This window comes from Cariama cristata, unplaced genomic scaffold (genome assembly GCF_000690535.1).
Source record: "Cariama cristata isolate BGI_N322 unplaced genomic scaffold, ASM69053v1 scaffold21083, whole genome shotgun sequence".
Lineage (NCBI taxonomy): Eukaryota > Metazoa > Chordata > Aves > Cariamiformes > Cariamidae > Cariama > Cariama cristata.
Genome location: NW_009610457.1, coordinates 2595 through 22742, shown reverse-complemented (window position 1 = coordinate 22742; position 20148 = coordinate 2595). Strand labels below are relative to the sequence as shown.

Sequence of the window (20148 nt, the reverse complement as noted above, 5' to 3'; positions counted from 1 at the left end):
AAAAATGGCAACTCCGACCACACAATGCCCCAGGGCATTAAACTGCTACAGAAGGCTAGTTATAATTGAAAGTGGAAGATGTTTTCTAATTAATTATGTAAACCATGCTGCAGCACAACCCAGCCTTATTTTCAGTAATATAGTATAATTTTTGGCACGGTTACATAGTGTATTGTGAGCAACTACCAATCTTAAGAAGCTACAGCTTTGTTTCCGTTGTTTCTCAATTGCAGTTTTAGAATTAGGACACGCACCACTGTGAGATTTAAAAAAAAAAAAAACACAAACAAACCACAAATGATAAAAACCTATGCCCCCCCAAATTTTGGGAATTTCTTTTATATTCCTTCTAATTGCAAGCCTGTCTAATCTTACATTTTCATGCTTTTCACTGTGACTGAGAAATAGGGATGTACTTTTTCATAAATTAAAATAAGTATCTTCATGTCATCACCTTCATCTCCAGGATTTCTATTCCTGGAGATCTAACAAAATATACACTATTATGGAACTTTTAAGAAATAAAATATTAAGAATGGAGGAGGATTTACTTCTGTCAGCCTCCTTCCAGAGAGATGCTGAAACTTTTAATGAAGAATCTTTCCTCCAATCCTGTGTGCTTGATACCAGACCTCAATCTGTTTCGTGCAGGTGTATCAGGAATGTCACTTAACATTGTAGTAATTTGCAGGTGTCCCCAAAAGTTTGTCCATGAGACTATTGTATTTACACTTGCTGGTTCCATCGAGACAATGTGCTTAATACTGTCAGATTTGTTTCAATGCACTTAGATATAATGCAAGCATAAGATAAAATAAATTGCGTGCCAGCAAATTAAGAGTAGGTTTTTGACTATAGAGTTGGGAATGCTGGGGAAAAAAAAGAAGAAAGCAAAAAATGAGGAAATCTAAATGTGTAGTGTATTTGAGGTTAATCTTTTTTCTAAACTGTCATTTAGGATTTCTTCAAGACTTAGCTGCATTTGTTAAGGCTAGCTCAACAGATCCCTGCCTTAATGGTTCTGTCTTTCAGAGCAACCTGGTTTTTCTTCATCTAAACGTGCTTCAGGGTTATCATCCTATCTCTGTGTTCAGTGAATCTTCAGAGGCTTTCCTGGACTTCTTGAAGGGGGTCCATCTTATGATTCTGGTATTCAGGTTTCCCCATGTTGTCTGACACCAGTCTTTCCTCACAGCATGAGCTGGATCTTGCACTGACTGTCATTTCATGATTATCTCAAACTCCTGGTTGCTGTTACTGACTACCAAAAGGAAGAGCCCAGCCTTTTTTTTTTTTTTCCTCCTCCCTTCCCCCAAGGAAATTTCAGCTCATCTCTACAGTTACAACAGAAAAAAAGCAGTTACCACTGTACATTATTAAAAACAGTTGTCACTCAAAGCTCGTAACTTGTTTTCTATCTTAAAGCTACATCTGTAAGTACCAGTGCAGTGAGGCAAGGAGAATTTAAGAGGGACGCACAGGATCCCAAAGTAAATCAGAGGCACAGCTGTGAACAGAGGCAGCTCTCTTACCTGTTACAGGGCCATCCCTCCCCTGTTCTGTCAATGCTGTCAGTGCCGACGTTGATACCCAATTACAAACAGAAACGTGTGCGTCTGACTCGCGTGGTTGTTACCCTCTTAACAGTTGTTCCAGCTTGAGAATATGAAGACCTGTTCAAGAAGTATTAAATATAGAGGTGTCATGAGCCTTATTCTTCAGAATTGTATTCCAGCCCTCTCAGTTTCTGCTATTTGCTCTTTTACCTTAGTCTAAACATCCGTTGCAAATCTAATTCCTAAGTTGTAGAGATACTGCATCCATAGGGAGAAATGCTTCACTTATAATCACGTTTTATAGATCCCTTTGTGGTTTATTCTGGCACTTTGATTTGTCATAGTTGAATAAATTGAATTCTGTAAAGTGCTCTTGTAAAATGCCACACTTTTGATTTTAAATATGCTTCGGTGTGATGAATGCAGTATTAGAGTGGGATGTGGAGTAATGCTTAGATTTGTGGATTGTAGCTCTAGGTTTTATTCTCAAGCCTCTCACCAGATTATTATATGAATCATGGACAGGCCATTTTCAGGATTTCTGCTTCTGCATTCCACATCTGTAAAATGAATCTACTTTGCCTATACAGCTGGTCTGTGTTGATACCCAGTTGGTTATTTTTTGAGCAGCTAGGCAGCAGGCATGCTGTAACATGTCATGGAATGGTTGTTGCACTCATATACTGGTTACCAGTCCGCTACCTTGTACTTCTGTCATCTTTTTATTGAGAACAGATACTTTCCTGGGTTGTAAATTGTCTAAAAAGGAATAATTGTTTTAACATCTATTTATATGGTGACTATCATAGTGAGTTTTCATTCCTTGGGTGAAGCAAGTAGAAGAGAAGGTATTACTAGAATACAAACGTAAAATAAAGTTAATAACGTACTTTGAGATCTTTGAATGAAATATGCTGAGGGTTAGTATAGCTGTTTCCTTTCCAAGAAAACATTATCAAACATTATTATTTTTATAGGCACTTTCACCTGCTGTACTTTAAAAGCAGATAGTAGTTACCAGTGTGTCTCAATCCATCAGTTAATGGTGGAAACTAAAGGACATGAGCAAAAGATATCTCTCCATTAATGAGGTCTGAAGTAAGGTTCTGAAACCTGCCAGAAATTAAGAATGGCATGTTTTTCTCTAGAGTGGTTTACCTTTTGAGGACTTTGCTTGATAATGAATAGCGGCTTAATAATAAGCTGATACTAATTCAGAATTAATATCTGAAGTAGGTTTAACAACTAATAAAAAAGGGCTGTTGTGTATGTATTAAACCTGGAATAACATATCTGATGCATCTCTGTGTTTTAGGCAGTTAATGACTTTTTCCATCAAGTCTGGAGATGTATTCATTTGTGAAGTGATTTTATGACATGTGGAAGTTTGATAAAAGAATTCTAGCTGATATGAGGGAAGAAATCTGGAAAGCAACAATGCTGAAAAGGCTATAAGATAATTTTACAGATTAGTGGATTCTAGGTGTCATATGTAGGAGTAGCCCATGTTTTGTTTTAACTATCTGGTTCTGAAAGGAGCATGTCGGGGAAACTAGTTTCCCATATTTTCTCTGGAAAGGGAGGAAGGGAGGTGATGCATCTAACTAGTCCCTAAAGGAAAGATAAGTGTTTGAATGGGCATTCATTACAATATTTGAAAAAATGTTTTTCAGATAATCGCCTTTGATGAACTTCGGACAGACTTCAAAAGCCCAATAGATCAGTGCAACCCAGTCCACGCAGTGAGTACAACCAGTGTCTTGCTAAGCAACAGCTACTAAAGAAAGGGAGATGCACTGAGCTGTCAGTGAAAGTATGAGTGTGGAAATGAATATAGAGTCTGTTGTGAAGTCGACTGTAGTTTGGAAAACTGATTTATTGGGCCAGTCTTAGAAAGCCAGATGGTCATTCTTTATGCTAATAGCTTTCCTCTTTGAAGAAGGCAGGAAAATAATTTGGAAGTTCAAAAACTGAAGGATATATAATGTGATGTTTTTGCTTTCTTTTTATCTTTTCATTCTATGGCACAAGTTCTCCTTTTTGAAATAATTTGGTTTCTCTGTGTTCAAGCATGGGATGACCACCTTCTCCCATAGTGTCTGTATTAATGAGTCAAAAGCTTGAGGGGATTTGATAAGAGGTGCATTCCTAGACCTCTCTGTCCTGTGGCAGGGCTCTAAATTCTCCTGTGCTTTAAGAGTAAATAACACACTCTGCTGCATCTGTTGTGGAAAAGGTTAAATATCACCCTGGGACTGTAAACTCAGTTTTACCTAATGAACCAAAATGCAACCCAGATTTAAACATATGAGAATTCCTCTGTTAATTAAAGCTGTAATCTAGGGTGATATAGCTGACTACAGTTAAACATGCATCAGATTTGTACCATCAGAACTGAGAGCAGAACTTGACTCCCCATCATCTCACTGGGAATTACAATGATTATGACAGGTGCTGAATTTGATCTCTACAGAGTATCAAGTTATTGAATTGCCTACAAATGATAACCAGATTCAGTAGCTAGTACTTTGCCATTTAACCTTGTTTCATAACTTGGCAGAGGATTTGTGGTACTGCTTAGACCACTGATGATTTTAAGTGTAATCTTTACATGAATCTTCGAATAAGACTTGTTTACTGTTCACTAACACATAAGCAAAGAATGAGAACAGAAGAAAGAGATTACATGAAGAAATCCTACAGAGAACTTCAATGGAAGTAATCTGATTTTGAATTCACTTTATCTGTTTTTACTTCCCATCTTGAGAACTGCACACAAGAAATGTCTATTTATATGTATCAAGTTCCAGTAATTTGTTCTGTTCCTAAAACTTATAAGATGCTCCATGGAGGTAATTTTATCTTATTTTAACATGGTAATGGAATTAGTCTCCAGGATAAAAAAAGTAAGTCCCTGTTTCAGTCATATTAGTGGTGTAATTAAAAAGTTAATTGGAGATTTTCCAGTAAAACACAGCAAAGTATTCTGTGATCACTTGACACATTTGACTCTCTTCTATGAAACTTTCTGCGATAACTCAAGCAATAATCTCAGATTGCTTTCTTCTGCACAATTTACATGTTGATGCCTTTTATATTGACATAAAAGGAAGATTTTTTTAGCAGGGTTTTCTTATATCTTTGGTCAAGTGTATTTTCCTTTTTCCCTATGCATAGTTGCTTGTGCCTATATTCCATTTATTGGGTGGGGTCGTTTTCTCTATTGCAGTATAAGAAAGTCTGATGCTTACTCACGTATCTTCCACAACATTTTCATGACGGAGGGTAGAGCCTTTTTGACAAGAAAAGACTGAATTAAGGAGAAATCAGAAGCAAAACTAATGGCAGTAATGAGAATTTAATTACTGTAGATAACTCTCTTACGTACAATTAAAAGACAGACTTCCTACTTCTCCAAGGCCAGCTGCAGTTAGGCATCTGTCTTCTGAAGGGAATCGAGAGGATTATCTTTCCCTCTCCATTTACCTCCTACTAAAGGCAAGGCTTTCTGCAGATTCATAGGCACATCCACACACGTCCATTCTCATGTCTGCAACTGTGAGTCTAAAATTTCTGAATCTCTCTTAGATCACAAGCACCAGAGAGAGGCACAATATTTCTCTGGTGCCTGTCAAGCTGCTGCTGTTTCATTGTCTTTCCAAAATGATACTTTTTTAAAAAATGACTTAAAGATGGGGACAGGAAAGGAAAAGAGACTTTTCTTTGGACAATAGAATTAAAACTCAGACTTGGAGCAAATTTGAAACATTTGAAAAGCAAAAAGCTTAAGGGAGAGCTGGCTTCTCACATTGATATAATACATTACCTGTTTAAAAAAGGTTATTGTTCAGAATATTTTTTCCCACGTCTAAATGAAAACGTCACCACGTAGCCGTCTGAGGACAGCAAAACCACTCTACCTTCTGCAGTGTAACCAACAGTAAAATCTTTCACAGTAACTCCAGTGATGGGGTTATGCACAGTGAAATCTGATTTTACTCGTGAATTTCTCATTATGAGCCATGTAAAAGGAAACTTGTCTTCTTTCTGTGAATCGAGCTTAGAGCATCTTTTGAGGCACAGTGCTTAATTACAGTGACTTTCAGTATTTATGAAAGCATCTGTTGTTTAAAGTGGCATTTCTAGGACATTTCAGGTATTCTTCACTAATGGGTTAAATTTTAACATCGCATGTTGCTCGTCACCCTCTTAGTGATAGAGGAACGGCTGCCATACCAACTTCATAGTTGTTTTTCCCATTGAGAATTATCTTGAAGCCAGAGGTTGGGTACCTGAAAATGCAAGACCAAATCTATGTGGTATAGATTGGCACCATTGGATAGAGCTACAAATGCTGACTTAAAAAGAAGTTGCAGCCTCTGGCTCAAGGCTAAGACAGACTTGAATCCCCAGTTTATATTGTTACAACCAGCAACAGATGAAAAAATAACTTACTGGGACTTTGAAATGGGTAAATCTTTTGGCTTGCAAGCAGTAGGTAAGAAGTGAATACTATCGTTTCAGATTAATAACATGTTTTGCTTCCTTGCAGCCATTAATTATGATCTTGACCCATTGTAATTGTAATATATTGTCTTTAACTTATAACACCAGCTAATCTCCTATGTTTTCCCACTTTTTTCTCAACAGAGAGAGCGACTGAGAAATATTGAGCGTATTTGCTTCCTCCTGCGAAAGGTGAGCATAAACTAACCTAGGATTTGAGAAGTTTATGAGAATTAAAGCCATCCGGTAGTGATGCGCATTCATTTTTCTCTTTGATCCTTGTACTCCATTGATGAAAGGCTGGATTCTACTGCAGAAGTGGGAGTCATGATGACCTTGTAAGGACGGAGTAAGACAAATTATAAAAGGTTAACATAATAGAGGATTTCTGGGTAAGAAGTGAAACTTCAGAATATCAGCCCATTTGTTTTGGAACATGCTTTTTCAAGGTGATGAATCATTTTGCAGTTGCAGCTTGGGGTGCTTTTATAGCCCTATCAACTGACGATATTGCTATAGTATAGGCTTTAGAAATACCCTTTTTTTTTTAACAGTGGCTTACTATTTGATAAACTAAACATTTTATTAGCTACATATTTAACATTTATGTTTTTTTAATTGGCTGAATAGAAAAGTTGATACCGTATTTATTTTAACTTGACTCAAGAGAGATGCTGACTGCCTCAGTTTGAGGGATTTGAAGGAGCTGATGAATTGTAGGATTGATACATTCATGGGTTACTCATCTGTAGCTTGAAAGATGGTTTTCATAAATTCTCATTGTTCTCCTTACTCTGTCCCACTGAAGTAAAAATAATCATAATTCCAAACTTTTATTCTGTATATTCAAGTTTCTATAAATTGCCTTCTGCAGAATAGTAATGGAGCCACCTAAATTATTCTGCGTTTTTGCTTAAGAAGGTCATCGCTGAAGTGTGGACTGCTGACTGCATCCTAATCAAGCCAAGAACTAAATTCAGATGTGGTTTTAAGAAATTGATGGCCTCATCCTTAGAGGTTTTGGGAAAGCCAGTGCTAGGGATTATTGGTTTGGGGTGATCCAAAGGCATAACTGTGGCTCCATGCAGAATCTCTGAAGTGTTATTCTCTGATCAGTCACAACCCGAGTTGTATCTGTTTGGCACCATTATGAGCATGTGACTGTTAGAAGCCACATTTAAGTACTTACTTAGCCTGTTTATGATACTAGGGATATGAAAATAAGAGAAAATACTTATCACCAATAGCTTTCCATTTTGTCAAATAGGGAGCCAGCCAATTTCAAGCTGTGTCCCAGTTTCTTTGGCATAAAGCAACTGGTGAGTGGTAACGTATTAATGTATGTAAGCCCCATGGGAATGCCTTACCTGCATCAGTGTTTAATTTTTATTGAGCCTCAGCCTCACCATGAACAACAAAACGGAGCATTTTGGCTAATTACAGACTCAGTATTCATAAGGGATTGGCTTGCTTCTGGTTCCCTTGAAGAGTTTGTTAATTCAGGCTCTTCTTCAAAGCTCTTTGGGGACGCATTTGTTTTAATTGAGAGATTATATGCAAGAAGAGGAAAGTGCAATAGCTACAGAGATTTGTAGTCTTCAAATCTTACAATCACTAAAATAGCTCTCGTTTATGTAGTATAAAGGACTCGCTCTTGGGGAAAACTCTGGAAAACAGTGAAGAATTGAGTGCCAGCTATATAGATACAGGAAAATAGCAGTTAGGATGCTTTCAGCAAGCACTAAATATATCCCTCATTATAACATTCTGCAGCTTTAGGTCTGTTTCTCTTTCTGTGAAACAACAGCATATCTGTTTTCCTATGTCTTGAAGTCAGGTAATTCTTTTAAAGGTCTTTGAAAACAGTGATATCTTGCTATTTATGACATTAGAACTTGATGCTTAGGATCTGCTGTAAATCTTTTTTAAAGAGGTTATAGGTGGGATATAAAATATGTGTTCAATTTCATTATATGCTTGTTTTAGAAGGGGTTCTTGGGAATTATTAAATGGGCATACAATATGTCATATAAATCTGATCCCAGCGGGAAAAGTGTTTCTTAAGGATGAATTTTTGGTTTTGTCTCTAAAATACTTGGAGAAGATTATTAACAAAGTGTGACCAGGTATGTGATATGTCACCAGATATTATACAACTTATTTACATTTTCCAAAATGGAATGAAGGATGTAATTGTTCTGCAGCCAGGCATTTTCTGATGTTTAGTTTTGGGAAAATGTCTCTATATCATTAAAACAAGTAGGGATCACGTGAAGCAGATATATGTGGTGCTGGCATGCGTACATGCATGTACACATGGGTCCATGTTTTCATGGTGCTATAGAATTAGAATTAGATCAGCCTAAGTTTTCTGATTACTGGGGAATGGTGGATTGTGTATAAAGAAGCTATGAACTTTGTATAGCCACAATCAAATCTCTTCTATCCTGAAGCAAATGAGAGGAAGGACTTATTTTCTGAAGCCAGCACAAAGTGAGATACTCTCAGGATACAGGTATCTCATTTTATTTAGAAGTGTATTTTGGGGGCTTTATAGTATAGATTTGTGTTCCTGTGTGTGCTGTAAGCTGTTGAATATTCCACTGTGTGGACACTGATGTGTCGTACAAGTGTTACATCATTCACATAGGACATACCCTAGTATTGGCGGATGCTGTGGAGTCTGTCTGTGCTGTCTTTTTTGCTAAATTCCCTTTGTTTCTCTAAGGATATGATTACATGAGACACTACAATGCTGTACACAAACTAGTTGTGAATGAGCTGTCTTGAGTTAGGGGAAGCAGTACAGTATACAGCAGTACAGGCTTCTTGGGCTCATTAGCCCTGCTGAGGAGTGGGACAGGTGAGGTGTGCCATATAGGTCTACCGTGATTTTTGTAATTAAATATTTTGGTGGGGTTATTAAAATACATCCACTTAATGATGACAGCAATATTATATAATTGTATTTGCAGTTGTATTTCAAGAAATCTACCTATCTGATTGATTCCTGTTGGATATACTTATTTTAGCACTAAGGACAATTAGGAATTTCCTAGATTACAACACAGTCCATTTAATTAATCAACTACTGTAATGTTATTACTCTACCTTTGAGGAAATTTAAATTAAGTTGTGATTAGGTTATGCATCATAATTTTTGAATTAATTTGATAGATTCTTACTAAGGAGGAGAGTTGATTGAACTTGCTTCCTGCTTAGCAAACATATTTCAGACTTCAGTTTGCTGATTTTACTGATTTTTCTACTGTCGTTAGGCATAAAATTCATAAAACTGCAAGAGTAAGAAAACATTTTACCAGAGGTCAGTCCTTTTTCTTGATTTTATTTGGGGTTTGTTTGTTTATTTTTGGGGGGGATGGCGGTGTTGGGTTTTTTGTTTGATTGGGTTTTTTGGGGGGTTTTTTTGGTGGTTTTTTTTTTGGTTTTTTTTGCAAGTCCTGAAGGGATGATTGGAAGAAAGCAAATTCAGCAAGAAATCTAACCACAGGCAAGGTGACATTAGTCTCAGAGACGTTCCAGATGAACTTGAACTGTCTTGAAAAGTACAAACAAATACACAGACAAAAATCCCTGCAGGGACAACTTTTGAATAACCAAACTTAGCCGGCTCAGCACTCCAGTACTAGCAGTACAGCAACAGTAGATTGTAAATCAGGAGATGGGGCATTTAAAGAAACCAACCAAACAAAACCAACAAAACCTCTTCACCTAATGTTTTTTGGAGCAAGTTTTGATGTTTCAGTTAGGAGGTTGGGAGTTGCCAATGCTTGGTCTGTTCTAGTACTTCTGTCACTGTGCTTTCCACTGGATCTGGATCTGCAGTAGTAGTGGTGGAAATTTATTCCATACTCAATAGTTCTGGTGTTTACCAGGTTCAATTCTGATTTTTACTACTCTGCAAAAATAAAATAAATCTATCTTTTAAACTTATATTCCATAATATGTACACTAATACATGTCATAATTATGTCTTACTGTATTTACAGGTTTTGGTAAATAACCAAACCCAGTGTTACCTTAAAGAGCAATTATAGAAAACATTCCATTCAGACTGAGATACTGTAAACAAAATGTAAACCTAGTGACCATAATACATAATTCCAGACACCTGAGTGTCTGCACACAGTTTTGTTTTGGTATGTTTCCATATTTAAATATTCTGTAAAAAAAAGTCAAAATTACTTACATGTGTGAAAGTAACAGTAATTCAGAGGCGTGAGTACTCAGAAGCTTGAAGAGTTACACCCCAGGTTCAACTGTAGACAGAGCATTTCAAGGAAGAAAATAAGGCTTGATCCTATGTCTGTGTCATGCCTATTTGTCAGTGTTGAATGCTCATACTCAAAACTTGAATAAAACCCACAATTATGTTCAGTGAAATGTTAATGAGCTAGTTGTATCAGGTAACCAGAAACAAGTTAGTTTTTTAGCTTTTCCTTAAGAGCAGATGAAAATCATATTTTCTGAGTATGGAGGTTCTTCTGCTTGACATGTAGACAAATATTATGGGAAATCAACATTTTTTAAAAGTAGCCCTTTCTTTGTTTATCCTTATTCAGCTGATTTTTCTTTCCCTGCGTATTTTGGAAGAAGGAGACTGACCAATGTGCAGTAGAGCAATTGCCATGCGAAATAATTTTTGTGCTTGAACCTTGTTAGGTTCCCGACCTTCACCTACCAGTAGCTCCTACCATTCTCTGCCTGCAGCAGCTACAGTGGGCAGACCCCTCTGGAGACTGTCAGGTGTCACAGAGGCTGATTTCAATTGACTGATCATATTCTTTTCTTCTTGATAAATTTACTGGTTATGATGATGATCACTCCTTCCATTGTTCTGCCTCATGGTCACTGGCGAGCCTGAGATAATGTGAAGGATTTAAGTGTGTGTTTCTGTATATGTCATTGATTGCTTCATCATGGATTTAGGGATTTATAGATGTGTGACATTCTTTCAGCCAGTCTGCAGGCTGATAGTCATTAGTAGCGTGCTTCTGTAAGCCTATAGCATGGTTCATTAAAACGCTAAATGTAAGGTTATATAAGCAAATTTAGCAAATGCAATGTATAATCATAAGGAATTTTTAAAGTGGTGCTTATCCATCCGTATGTAAGAAGGAATCATACTTTTTTCTGGGAGTTGAAAAATCTCATAGGCAGAAACTACAGCAATAAAACAATTAATTTGTTGCAGAACTGGGAATAACAGAAATAGTTTTACCTTTTGTAGTGCTATAAATTTTTTACAACCTCAGTAAAAATGTTTTAATTCCTCATTTAGTTACACTTGGCAGAAAAAGAAAATGTTGCGGCATAACCACACTAGAGAGATAAGTCTGCAGGGTAAATACATACCAGTTTTGTGGTATGGATTACATTCAGCACCTCCTAACTGGTAGTCAACATGTCGTCTTTGAAGTTTAGGTGCTTCTGTTATCTGAAAGGAAAACATAATTTTTAGTCTAGTCATAAGGTATTTTTGGACTGTGGAAATAGCTGTGATATTCTGCCTCACAGGGCAAAGAGTCTGATGTTTGCAGGGTTCTGATAAACTGCTGCTGTAACAAAGATCACAAAGGGAACAAAAAATGGCACCATGTGACATTTTTCCCATTAGCAGTGATTGTTACAGTGCTGGAGCACATGGACTGTCAGGACACCCTTCCTACTGAGTGACTGCGAGCATAAACACTAATCAAGAGACAATGTGGATAACTTCTGAAGAATGAATATAGAATTATGTGTGTAGAAAACACACTGCCGGTACCCAGCTAGTTATTCAATGTCTCCCTGTGACTCAGTGCAGTATAGAAGCTTGTACGCAAGTAGGTGTTACTGTGTATAAAGTGATTTCAGTAAATACTATATATTTTAAAAATTATTTTTATCATCTCGGATGCCTTTTTTTTTTTCTCTCCAATCTTTGCAGTGTAATTCAGTGGTTCAAAACAGGGTTCATTTATATCAAAAAGCTCTCTGAACATCCCTGGGTTTAGGAAAAGTTGAACTTCAAGTTTGACATTCATGCTTATCATTTATCTCTACGATTGAAGAAAAACAAAAGTGGCTGTGATAGCCCTCTGTGGACACTCTGTGTTTTCTTGATATTGACAGCTTGGAGCAATCTCTGTTTATTGCTCTTAGATGAGAAATGTGTTGATATTCAAGCAGAAGTTCACCTTGAATAGGCCTGGATTTAGATTTGGATTTGAAGTTCTTAAAATTTAGACACTATTTAGATAAGTGCACTGTTGGTGATTATGACCAAATATGTCTGATTTTTGTGGAAATTCCCAGTGAAACGCAGAAGAAACCACAAAGGTCAAACTCTGAGTAGAATGAGGAGAAGAAATACAAGTTTTTGATTAGACAACTCAGCACATGCCTCCGTAGCGCTTCACTTGAGCTAGTAATCCTTTACTCCCTGGAAAATCATATTTTTTTTCCCTCTGGGCTTAGCCTTTACTGGGAGACAACTGTGTCATGAAGGAAGGTGGCTGGTACATATTTCCAAGAAGTCTGGATGCCTTTTGATCGGATCGCATGAGATAGTTTTACCACAATCTGAACTTTCTATTAACTGAACCGATAAACAATATGAATATGAGACAGTTGTTTAGTAATACATTTTTTTTTTTTTTAGAGGTTTAAACATATGACCTGTTATTGGGACTACAGTGATATTCTGAATTAACATTATCATGTGAAAACTCTTCAGTAAATTCAAAAGGGTGGTTTCAGGCTGTTCTATTTGTCTTCTTTCTGGAAGAAAATATAATACAGGAGCAAATCTACATTTGTGGTCTTTAGGTGGATATTCTGCTGTCTTATGTTTTGCCACTCTTTGAATTTTGCATTCTTTTTTTAAATTTTCTTTGTTGGATACTTTGATCTTTTAAATCCTTGTTGTGCTTCAGCCAGAGATTCCTTTCAGCAAGACTTGACTCTCCTTTTCTATTATGTTTTCATTAGTGTTTGTGTTACAGTAATGCTTCTGGACTCAGGTAAAGAATAAAACCTTATTGTGCCAGGTGCTACAAAAACCATGTGGTAATAAATATGAAGAGCATTTGTTTACACTCACAAGACATATACACAACAGGAAAGGAAAGGTTGCGCAGCTGATCTGATGATAGAAATCTTGTTTTCAGAGAACTACTTAGTTTTCTTGTTAGCAGGCATAGTTTGAATCTTTTATTTTTAATTGAAGCTAAAAATAAATTTGTGGTTTTTGAGGGCTCTGATGGTTTGTTAAGTTAATAATTGCATGTAGTCTCTAATCTCTACAGATTAAGCAGCTGTTCAAATCCAGCCCAGTCTGGAGTCGGACTCAAACCACTATAGTCCAACTGATGACTACTGGGAGTAAAATTATCTTGTGTCATATAGTTAGAGATGTGTGATGCTTGCTCTACAGAAATACGAATAAACACAGACAATATAATGAGACAGATCTCTGTCAACTTCATAGTGAGTGTGAGCTACACCCGCCTGCTATACATATGCACACATAATTAGCTCCTAAGATGCCTCAGAAAAAATTCTAGAGTTCACATGCAGGCACTAGAACAAAGGATGTTGCTGTCCCTAAAGCATTAATTAGATCTGCAGATTTTGTAGGAGGTAAGCTTGCCATGCTGAATGATTTCTGTCAGTTAGAACTTGGACTGTAATTACCAAATCTTTCATAAAACTAAATTCATTTAAATTCTCTTTTGTTTGAAGTGACCTAGGGCTTTTTAAAGTACATTAGACTTTGAGCATATGTGAGAGACATAAAACTGGTGTGTATTTCAGTACTCGATACTTATTCAAAAGATACCGTTAACGTGCTATTAGATGATAAAGCCAACTTTCTTCTGGCCTTCAGAGAGGCTCTGAAAAGGTGTTTTTATATTAAGAATGAGTATCTTTACACTCTAAGGATAAAATTTGAAGTTAGCTAAAAATGTGTTACTACAGAGTAGTTTATGTAAATCATGACTTATGGATGAGTCCTTTTTAGACAATTTTGGTACACCATCTCTTGTTAGTCAAAAGAGGCAGGAGATAAATTTTCAATAAGCTGTTTATGTAAACAATGGGACTGTCCTTAGCTTGTACAAGTGAAAGAAAGAAGAATGCAACTTGACAAGGGAAGTGGGGATACTGGAAAAGCAAGTAAAATATTTTTAACTGAAGTGTTATACACTTTCACTAGCTCTATGTTGGTTTAATTGTTTTCTGCAGCTTGCCTAAAAGAGGATGGAGTTAATGTATTGATAGTGATTCACACTTGGTAGAGATTTTCTTTGCACCCAAAAACATGAGGGAGATAATGATTTTCTCTGGATCTTGCAATAAGTTTGAAGTATAGACAAAACATAGACCTTCAGTACCTTTGTTGCTGAGCTGCTTTTTCCTCTTTTGCACTCTAATAGAAAATTCACTACAGATCATCTAAAAAGCTTCTCTCCTTCCCTTTCTTAAGTCTTTTCTGCCTACTCTTTTGTTACATTTATTATCTATGAAACACAGAATGGAATAAAATTAGGGTGTGCCTTGTTCGGTTAGTCTCTTTGGCATCCACATAGTTTTAATTTCATGAGAAAGAGTGGAACTTGGCACGGTAGCTATTCTGCAGAACTGACAGTAGAATTGCTATCAGTATTCATACTTTCTGCACAAATAATCCCATAAACTTTGCTTGACTAGAGATAATGCATCTCTTCTTCACACTTTTTATTTTATTATAACTATATCAGGTTCCTATTTACTGGAAAGGTATTACTGTTGCAATAAAAATACTGAACGTAATCCCTTTCATCCTTTCCTTGTATACAGTACCATGTCTGCAAAGAAAGCCCTTAAGATAGGACTTAAAAACTTAAAGGAAATATAGTATTTCTGGCAGGCAATTCATTCACTACTGACACTCATTTATTATGTGCTTTGTGCTGGCACTGTTTTTAGTCAAATTTACAAGTTCCTGAATTCAGCACTTTTCAAAAGTTAGAACATAACAATGGTTGTTTTTAGCAGTCATTACCTAAGGATGTCTGTGTGCTTACCTAAGGATAATGAAAAGATATATCCTGCTGTGCCTGCACAGGTGTTCAAAGCAGCAGTAGTTCGTAAGGGGAAAAGTTCCAAAACTATTGCAAGAGTGAGGAGCTCGAACTTGTGACTCAGTCACAATTTGGTCCTTACCCCTCTCTTACTCCAGGGAGAAGGTAAGATTTGCCAGTGCAATTCCTGATGGAAATTGAAATACTCTTTGAAGGGAGATACATATGGTTATTCGTAATATTATTAATCATGAAAATATTTACATATAAAACTATTTCAGGTTAACCGACTGTATTTTACTGTTAATCTCATCTTTTAAATGTTTATTCAACAATCAAAGTGGCAAACAATTGCTTTACAATTCAGCTTCTTCCAGTACTGTTCTGGAGAATGTGTAAACTTATGTCCTTACAGTATCAGAACATCACAAGTAACAGCAGAATAAGGCTGAAGATGCAGCAAAAATGTACATGAGTAACTGTTGCCTGAAATGTGCTCCTGAGAGCAGTGTACTTCTCGGCTGCTTGGGGTAATGTAATTTATGCATCTGTTTCTCAGAGCTGTGTTGAAGCTATTGGCAAAATTTGAATTGCTAATGGACTGTATTTGCTCTAATTTGGTATGCAATAAAGTAAATATTTGCATTTTAATAAAACTAAAGAAATCAGGGTTAAATCGAATGTCACTGTTACGTTCAGCAGAATGTCCATTGTGGATTTAATTCAGGATCAGACCCTATAAAGCCACTATGCAATTAGAAAAAGCAATATAATACCTAAAAATAGAGTGCAATGATTTTACATTGTACCTGTTATATGGATGAAAATCGTTTCTGCTGGGAGTTAAATGTCCTACCTTGCATTTAGAGGCTAATGTTTTCAGTAAAGCTGTTAGAATAGCAGGGCAGGGATTGTCTTTACCATGTCTGCACTGTACCAACTCTGCTTCCTCAGACTGACAGTCTTTACATGCCAGATAGGGAAACAGCCCTTTAGTGAACACTTAGTTTTCAGCATTTATGAAACTGTCAATCTTAGGCAGACCCCCGGGAGAAGGCCTGAGGGCCCTTCCTGTGCCTTGCAGATGGCTGAACTTCATATTAATGATCACTGAGATTTCTACATTCATAGACCTGCCTGTGAAATGAAGGGTTGGATTTCTAGATCCTGACTAACAGACATGGTACTAATTGTCATTCTCACCAGTTCTGGGTGAGCAGACAAAGACTGCATGAGCTCTTGGAATAACCCAGCTGCAGGGCGTCCTGCATGGTTGTGTCTGAAACACAATAGTGAGACAGGGCAAGAAAGCATTTGTGACCCTGTTTCGTGTCAGTGTTGTGAAAATTAGAGAAGTTCACACTCCAGGGTTGCTAACCCAGCTTCTGTTACTGGATCTGAATTAATGTTAAAAAAAAAAAAAAAGGTTATGAAGATATCTCCTGATCCCTGCTGAGTGGAAAAGAACAATTCGCAGAGGAGATACACTTACAAGATCACAGCACATCTGCCTTAATGATGTGCCTTCCAAGGATGGGGCACTTTTTGAATTGTGCTGCTGCCCTGCAGGCCTTCCAGTGGATATGTCTTTTTTTAAATCCGTTTCATAACCTCTTTACCTGTTGGCTGTTATGACCTCCCATAGGCTCTGCAATACAGAAATATTTATAGATATTCTTGATGAATGTCCCACAAAGACCTGATCTTCCTCTCTTGTTAAAGTTACTATTTGTATTACGATAAAGATTAAATATTCTAGTCATAAACTAGCTCCAGTGGAATCTATAGATCATTTTTTTTTAAAATGTAATTATCCCCATGTTGCAGAAGACAAAAATGAGACAATGAGAAATAAAACAATAGGGCTAAATATAGACGTGTTTAGTAGCTGAGATAGAAAGCAAATCCAGAAAGCCTATATTTTAATATTAGATCTGGTACTATGTTACAGATGGATATGGAGTGCTTTGTAAGAATGATAATTAGGTTCTTTGTGTTATTCGTTTCATTGTCTGGTATTTGTGCTGTGGAGTGACTTATGTTCACATCCACTTAGCACTGTTTAAAGAAATTCCAATAGTGCATTAGAATAATGAAATTACCTTTACAAAGCGTTGGCTTTGTAAAGGAAGTTGGAGGGGTGAAACACCGTTGTATCCTTTCTTTTATTTGTGCTCTGCATTTGCTCCATAACGTTGAGTCTTGTGTGTATGCACCTTTGCACTCCCCTAGATAAAATCTAAAGCTGTATATGTGAACTTAGTAGGTTCAAATGTGAGTTGTTCTTTTCATGATCTGGAATCCATTTTCCAGACATTTTCTTTTCAACTAGTTGCATACATCTACATAGCAAACTGCTAAATACTTCTAGAGGTTTACATAACATGGTTTTGAATTACTTAAAATGCTTTGGTGGTAAGTTTGTGTTATAACAATTTTAACTATGCAACTGAATTTCTAAGTGATTTCTCTAAGCAACTAGAGACACAAGCAAGTGTGGATTTTAACAGGAGAATGGAAAGAAAACTAACCTGAAAATTTGGACTGAAAACCTTAGTATATTTACTGTGACAGCACTGTATTGGGCTCTAGGGAAGCCTTTCAGAGAAGGTTTTGGAAATCAAGTAACTCAAATAACTTAAAGTAGATTAGAAAGATACACTAGAAAATGTAAGTGGGAAGCCCTCCTCTATTTCAGCAGTAAATTTAATGTTTTATGTGTTTGATCAATGCAAACAGTATGTTTAAAACTGTTGCAAATGTTAAGATGTATGATCTGTGTATTTAAATTTCACATGACCTCCTTCTTTGGTTTGTGCAACAGCAGGAGCAAACAGATACAATTTGTTTCAGTGTATGTACAGTCCACATACATGCACCATCTGGGCTAATGCACATGCTACTGCTATTTTTCTGTGTGTTTCTGCTTTCTTTTTTTCACTTGCTTGCACTGCATTTCTGGCGTTCGTGGTCTATGTTGTTCAATTAGGAGAATTTCAGAGTCATTAAATGATCGTCTCCCTTTGGTCTCACGATGTCTTTGATTCAGCAGCTGATATTCCTCAGTAACCCAGGTTAGCTCTGTCAGGCTCTATTAGGGTGGGCTTTAAAGTGTGCTTAAAATAACTCCTGTGTTCTGAAAACCTTGGGTACATCTCCATCCCCTCTTACCCTGCTACCGACAAGGACCAATTCTATATGTCAGCTTTAGCAAGGGATATGGTGGAAAAAAGCAGCAAAGTGAGCACCATAGTGACAAGCTGCAGCCATCCCTTAGTGGAAGTAGGTGCAGTAGCATTAACCACTGCAGTAAACCAGCATGCACGTAGATCAGGCCTAATTTGGGGCCCTGGAGTGATTCCATGCATGCATGATGTTTTAAGTTTCTTGTTGCTTTTAGGTGGATGGAAAAGGGTTTGTGTGTTTGTAAGGTGAACAACTTGTTTCCACTTGGGTAATCATCAGGGCTCTTACATTATGTGAAGAAGATTCAACCTCCCCTCCTCTTCAGTTTTTTTCCTGCCATCTGTGGGGAGAGAAGGGAGGCATTAAGAAGGGAAGTTATTTCAGCCTCTAATAGCGTAATGAAGACTCTCAGAAACCCTGGGAGGGGTAGAGTGTCTAATGGCTGGCAATTTCTGGGTACGGTGTAAAAACTGTGGTTACAGTATGGAGGCTGGTGCGCGCAGATGGAGACTGATGTAAACTCAGAATCTTTTGGGGGAAGAAACAGCAATTCTGTGAGAATTACTATTATTGTGTAGCACTCGAGAGTATTGGTCCTAAGCAAAGTGCTGGAAAGAAGCATGAGGTCTTGACATTTCAGTGGCTTAACAGTGACTGGGAAAACAGTTTGATTCACTTTTGCAGTTGATTTTCCAAGCATGAGAATTTAATAGCACTGATGAAGGGAGATTACTATTCCTGCTATAATATATTCCCAGTTTTGATTTCTGTGGTATTTTATGTGCCCTGTTCACTGGTGAAAAAAACCCTGTAAGAGTCATTCCATATAAAAATGATACAATGTTCTGTAAAAGCAAGATTACATTTGAGAAGGAGCTATCCATATTTAATAAACAGAATAAGGAGGAAAAGTATGGACAGAAAAAGGTAGGTTTATCTTTTGTGTAACAACAGCAGAATATTATTTAGAAAATAGGAAACTGAATAAAATTATTTAGGACCAAGTTTCCCAAGAGATGCCCTTCTGCAGTTGCAATCTACAGAGGTCTTTGTATTCCTATAAACACAAAGAAGCTGCTACCAGGTCCTTAGCTTCAGTGCTTGTTTTCCCATGCTTTAGTTTAACCAAACTTAGATGTCTATACATAAGGCAGGCTTTGCTGTTTTCTTTGGAATTAGAGGGGCAGAATCTAGCTACATGTGCATGTATGTGTGTGCTACTTTATATGAGGATGTATTGAATATTTATGGTGAGATAGTAATGATATAAGTATGATATCTACCTAAGATTTTATATTTTAAATGCAAGTGATGCATTGTGAGTAAGGATTTTTGATATTTACTTAACTATATATATCAGAGCAAAACTTAGAAAGGTGTAATAGTTTTTTTCCTTGCTTATGTTATAGCAAAAGGGGTTTCTGATGGACAGCATTTTGGTCTAGAAACTGGCTTCCTTTTCAGGCTTTCCTATTGTTTTCCACAAGTGAATGTCAGTCAGCAGAATTTCTAGTGATAAATTTGTAATGCCGTTCATTAGCTTGGGACTCAAAGTGACCAAGTTGCAGCCCTTAAGAATTGTGCTGTTTTGCCAGATTCTTCTTCAACTCTGTGTTCTGTAACCATCTCAAGACTTCATTGTGAGCTATGTCAGAAAGCAGAGGTTGTTACCTGAATCAGGGTGTTCCTGGTTCAAAATAGAAGTATACTGTTTATATCCTAACATGTTTACCGCCTGACAGCTTCATATGCTCTCCCAGGAATGAATTAAAGACATTAGTTTCATTCCTATTGCACAACTGTCTGTGTCACAGAAGTTACTATTGCTGACT

General features: G+C 36.9%; 1 protein-coding gene across 1 annotated transcript in view; it reads left to right on the top strand.

Moving 5' to 3' along the window:
• LOC104159875 overlaps positions 1–20148 on the top strand; it is a 29274-nt gene that overhangs the window by 6882 nt on the left and 2244 nt on the right. The window contains exons 4-6 of the mRNA XM_009697895.1: positions 959–1149; positions 3230–3298; positions 6207–6254. Of these exons, the coding sequence (XP_009696197.1) occupies positions 959–1149; positions 3230–3298; positions 6207–6254 (308 nt within the window). The remainder of the gene's footprint in view (positions 1–958; positions 1150–3229; positions 3299–6206; positions 6255–20148) is intronic.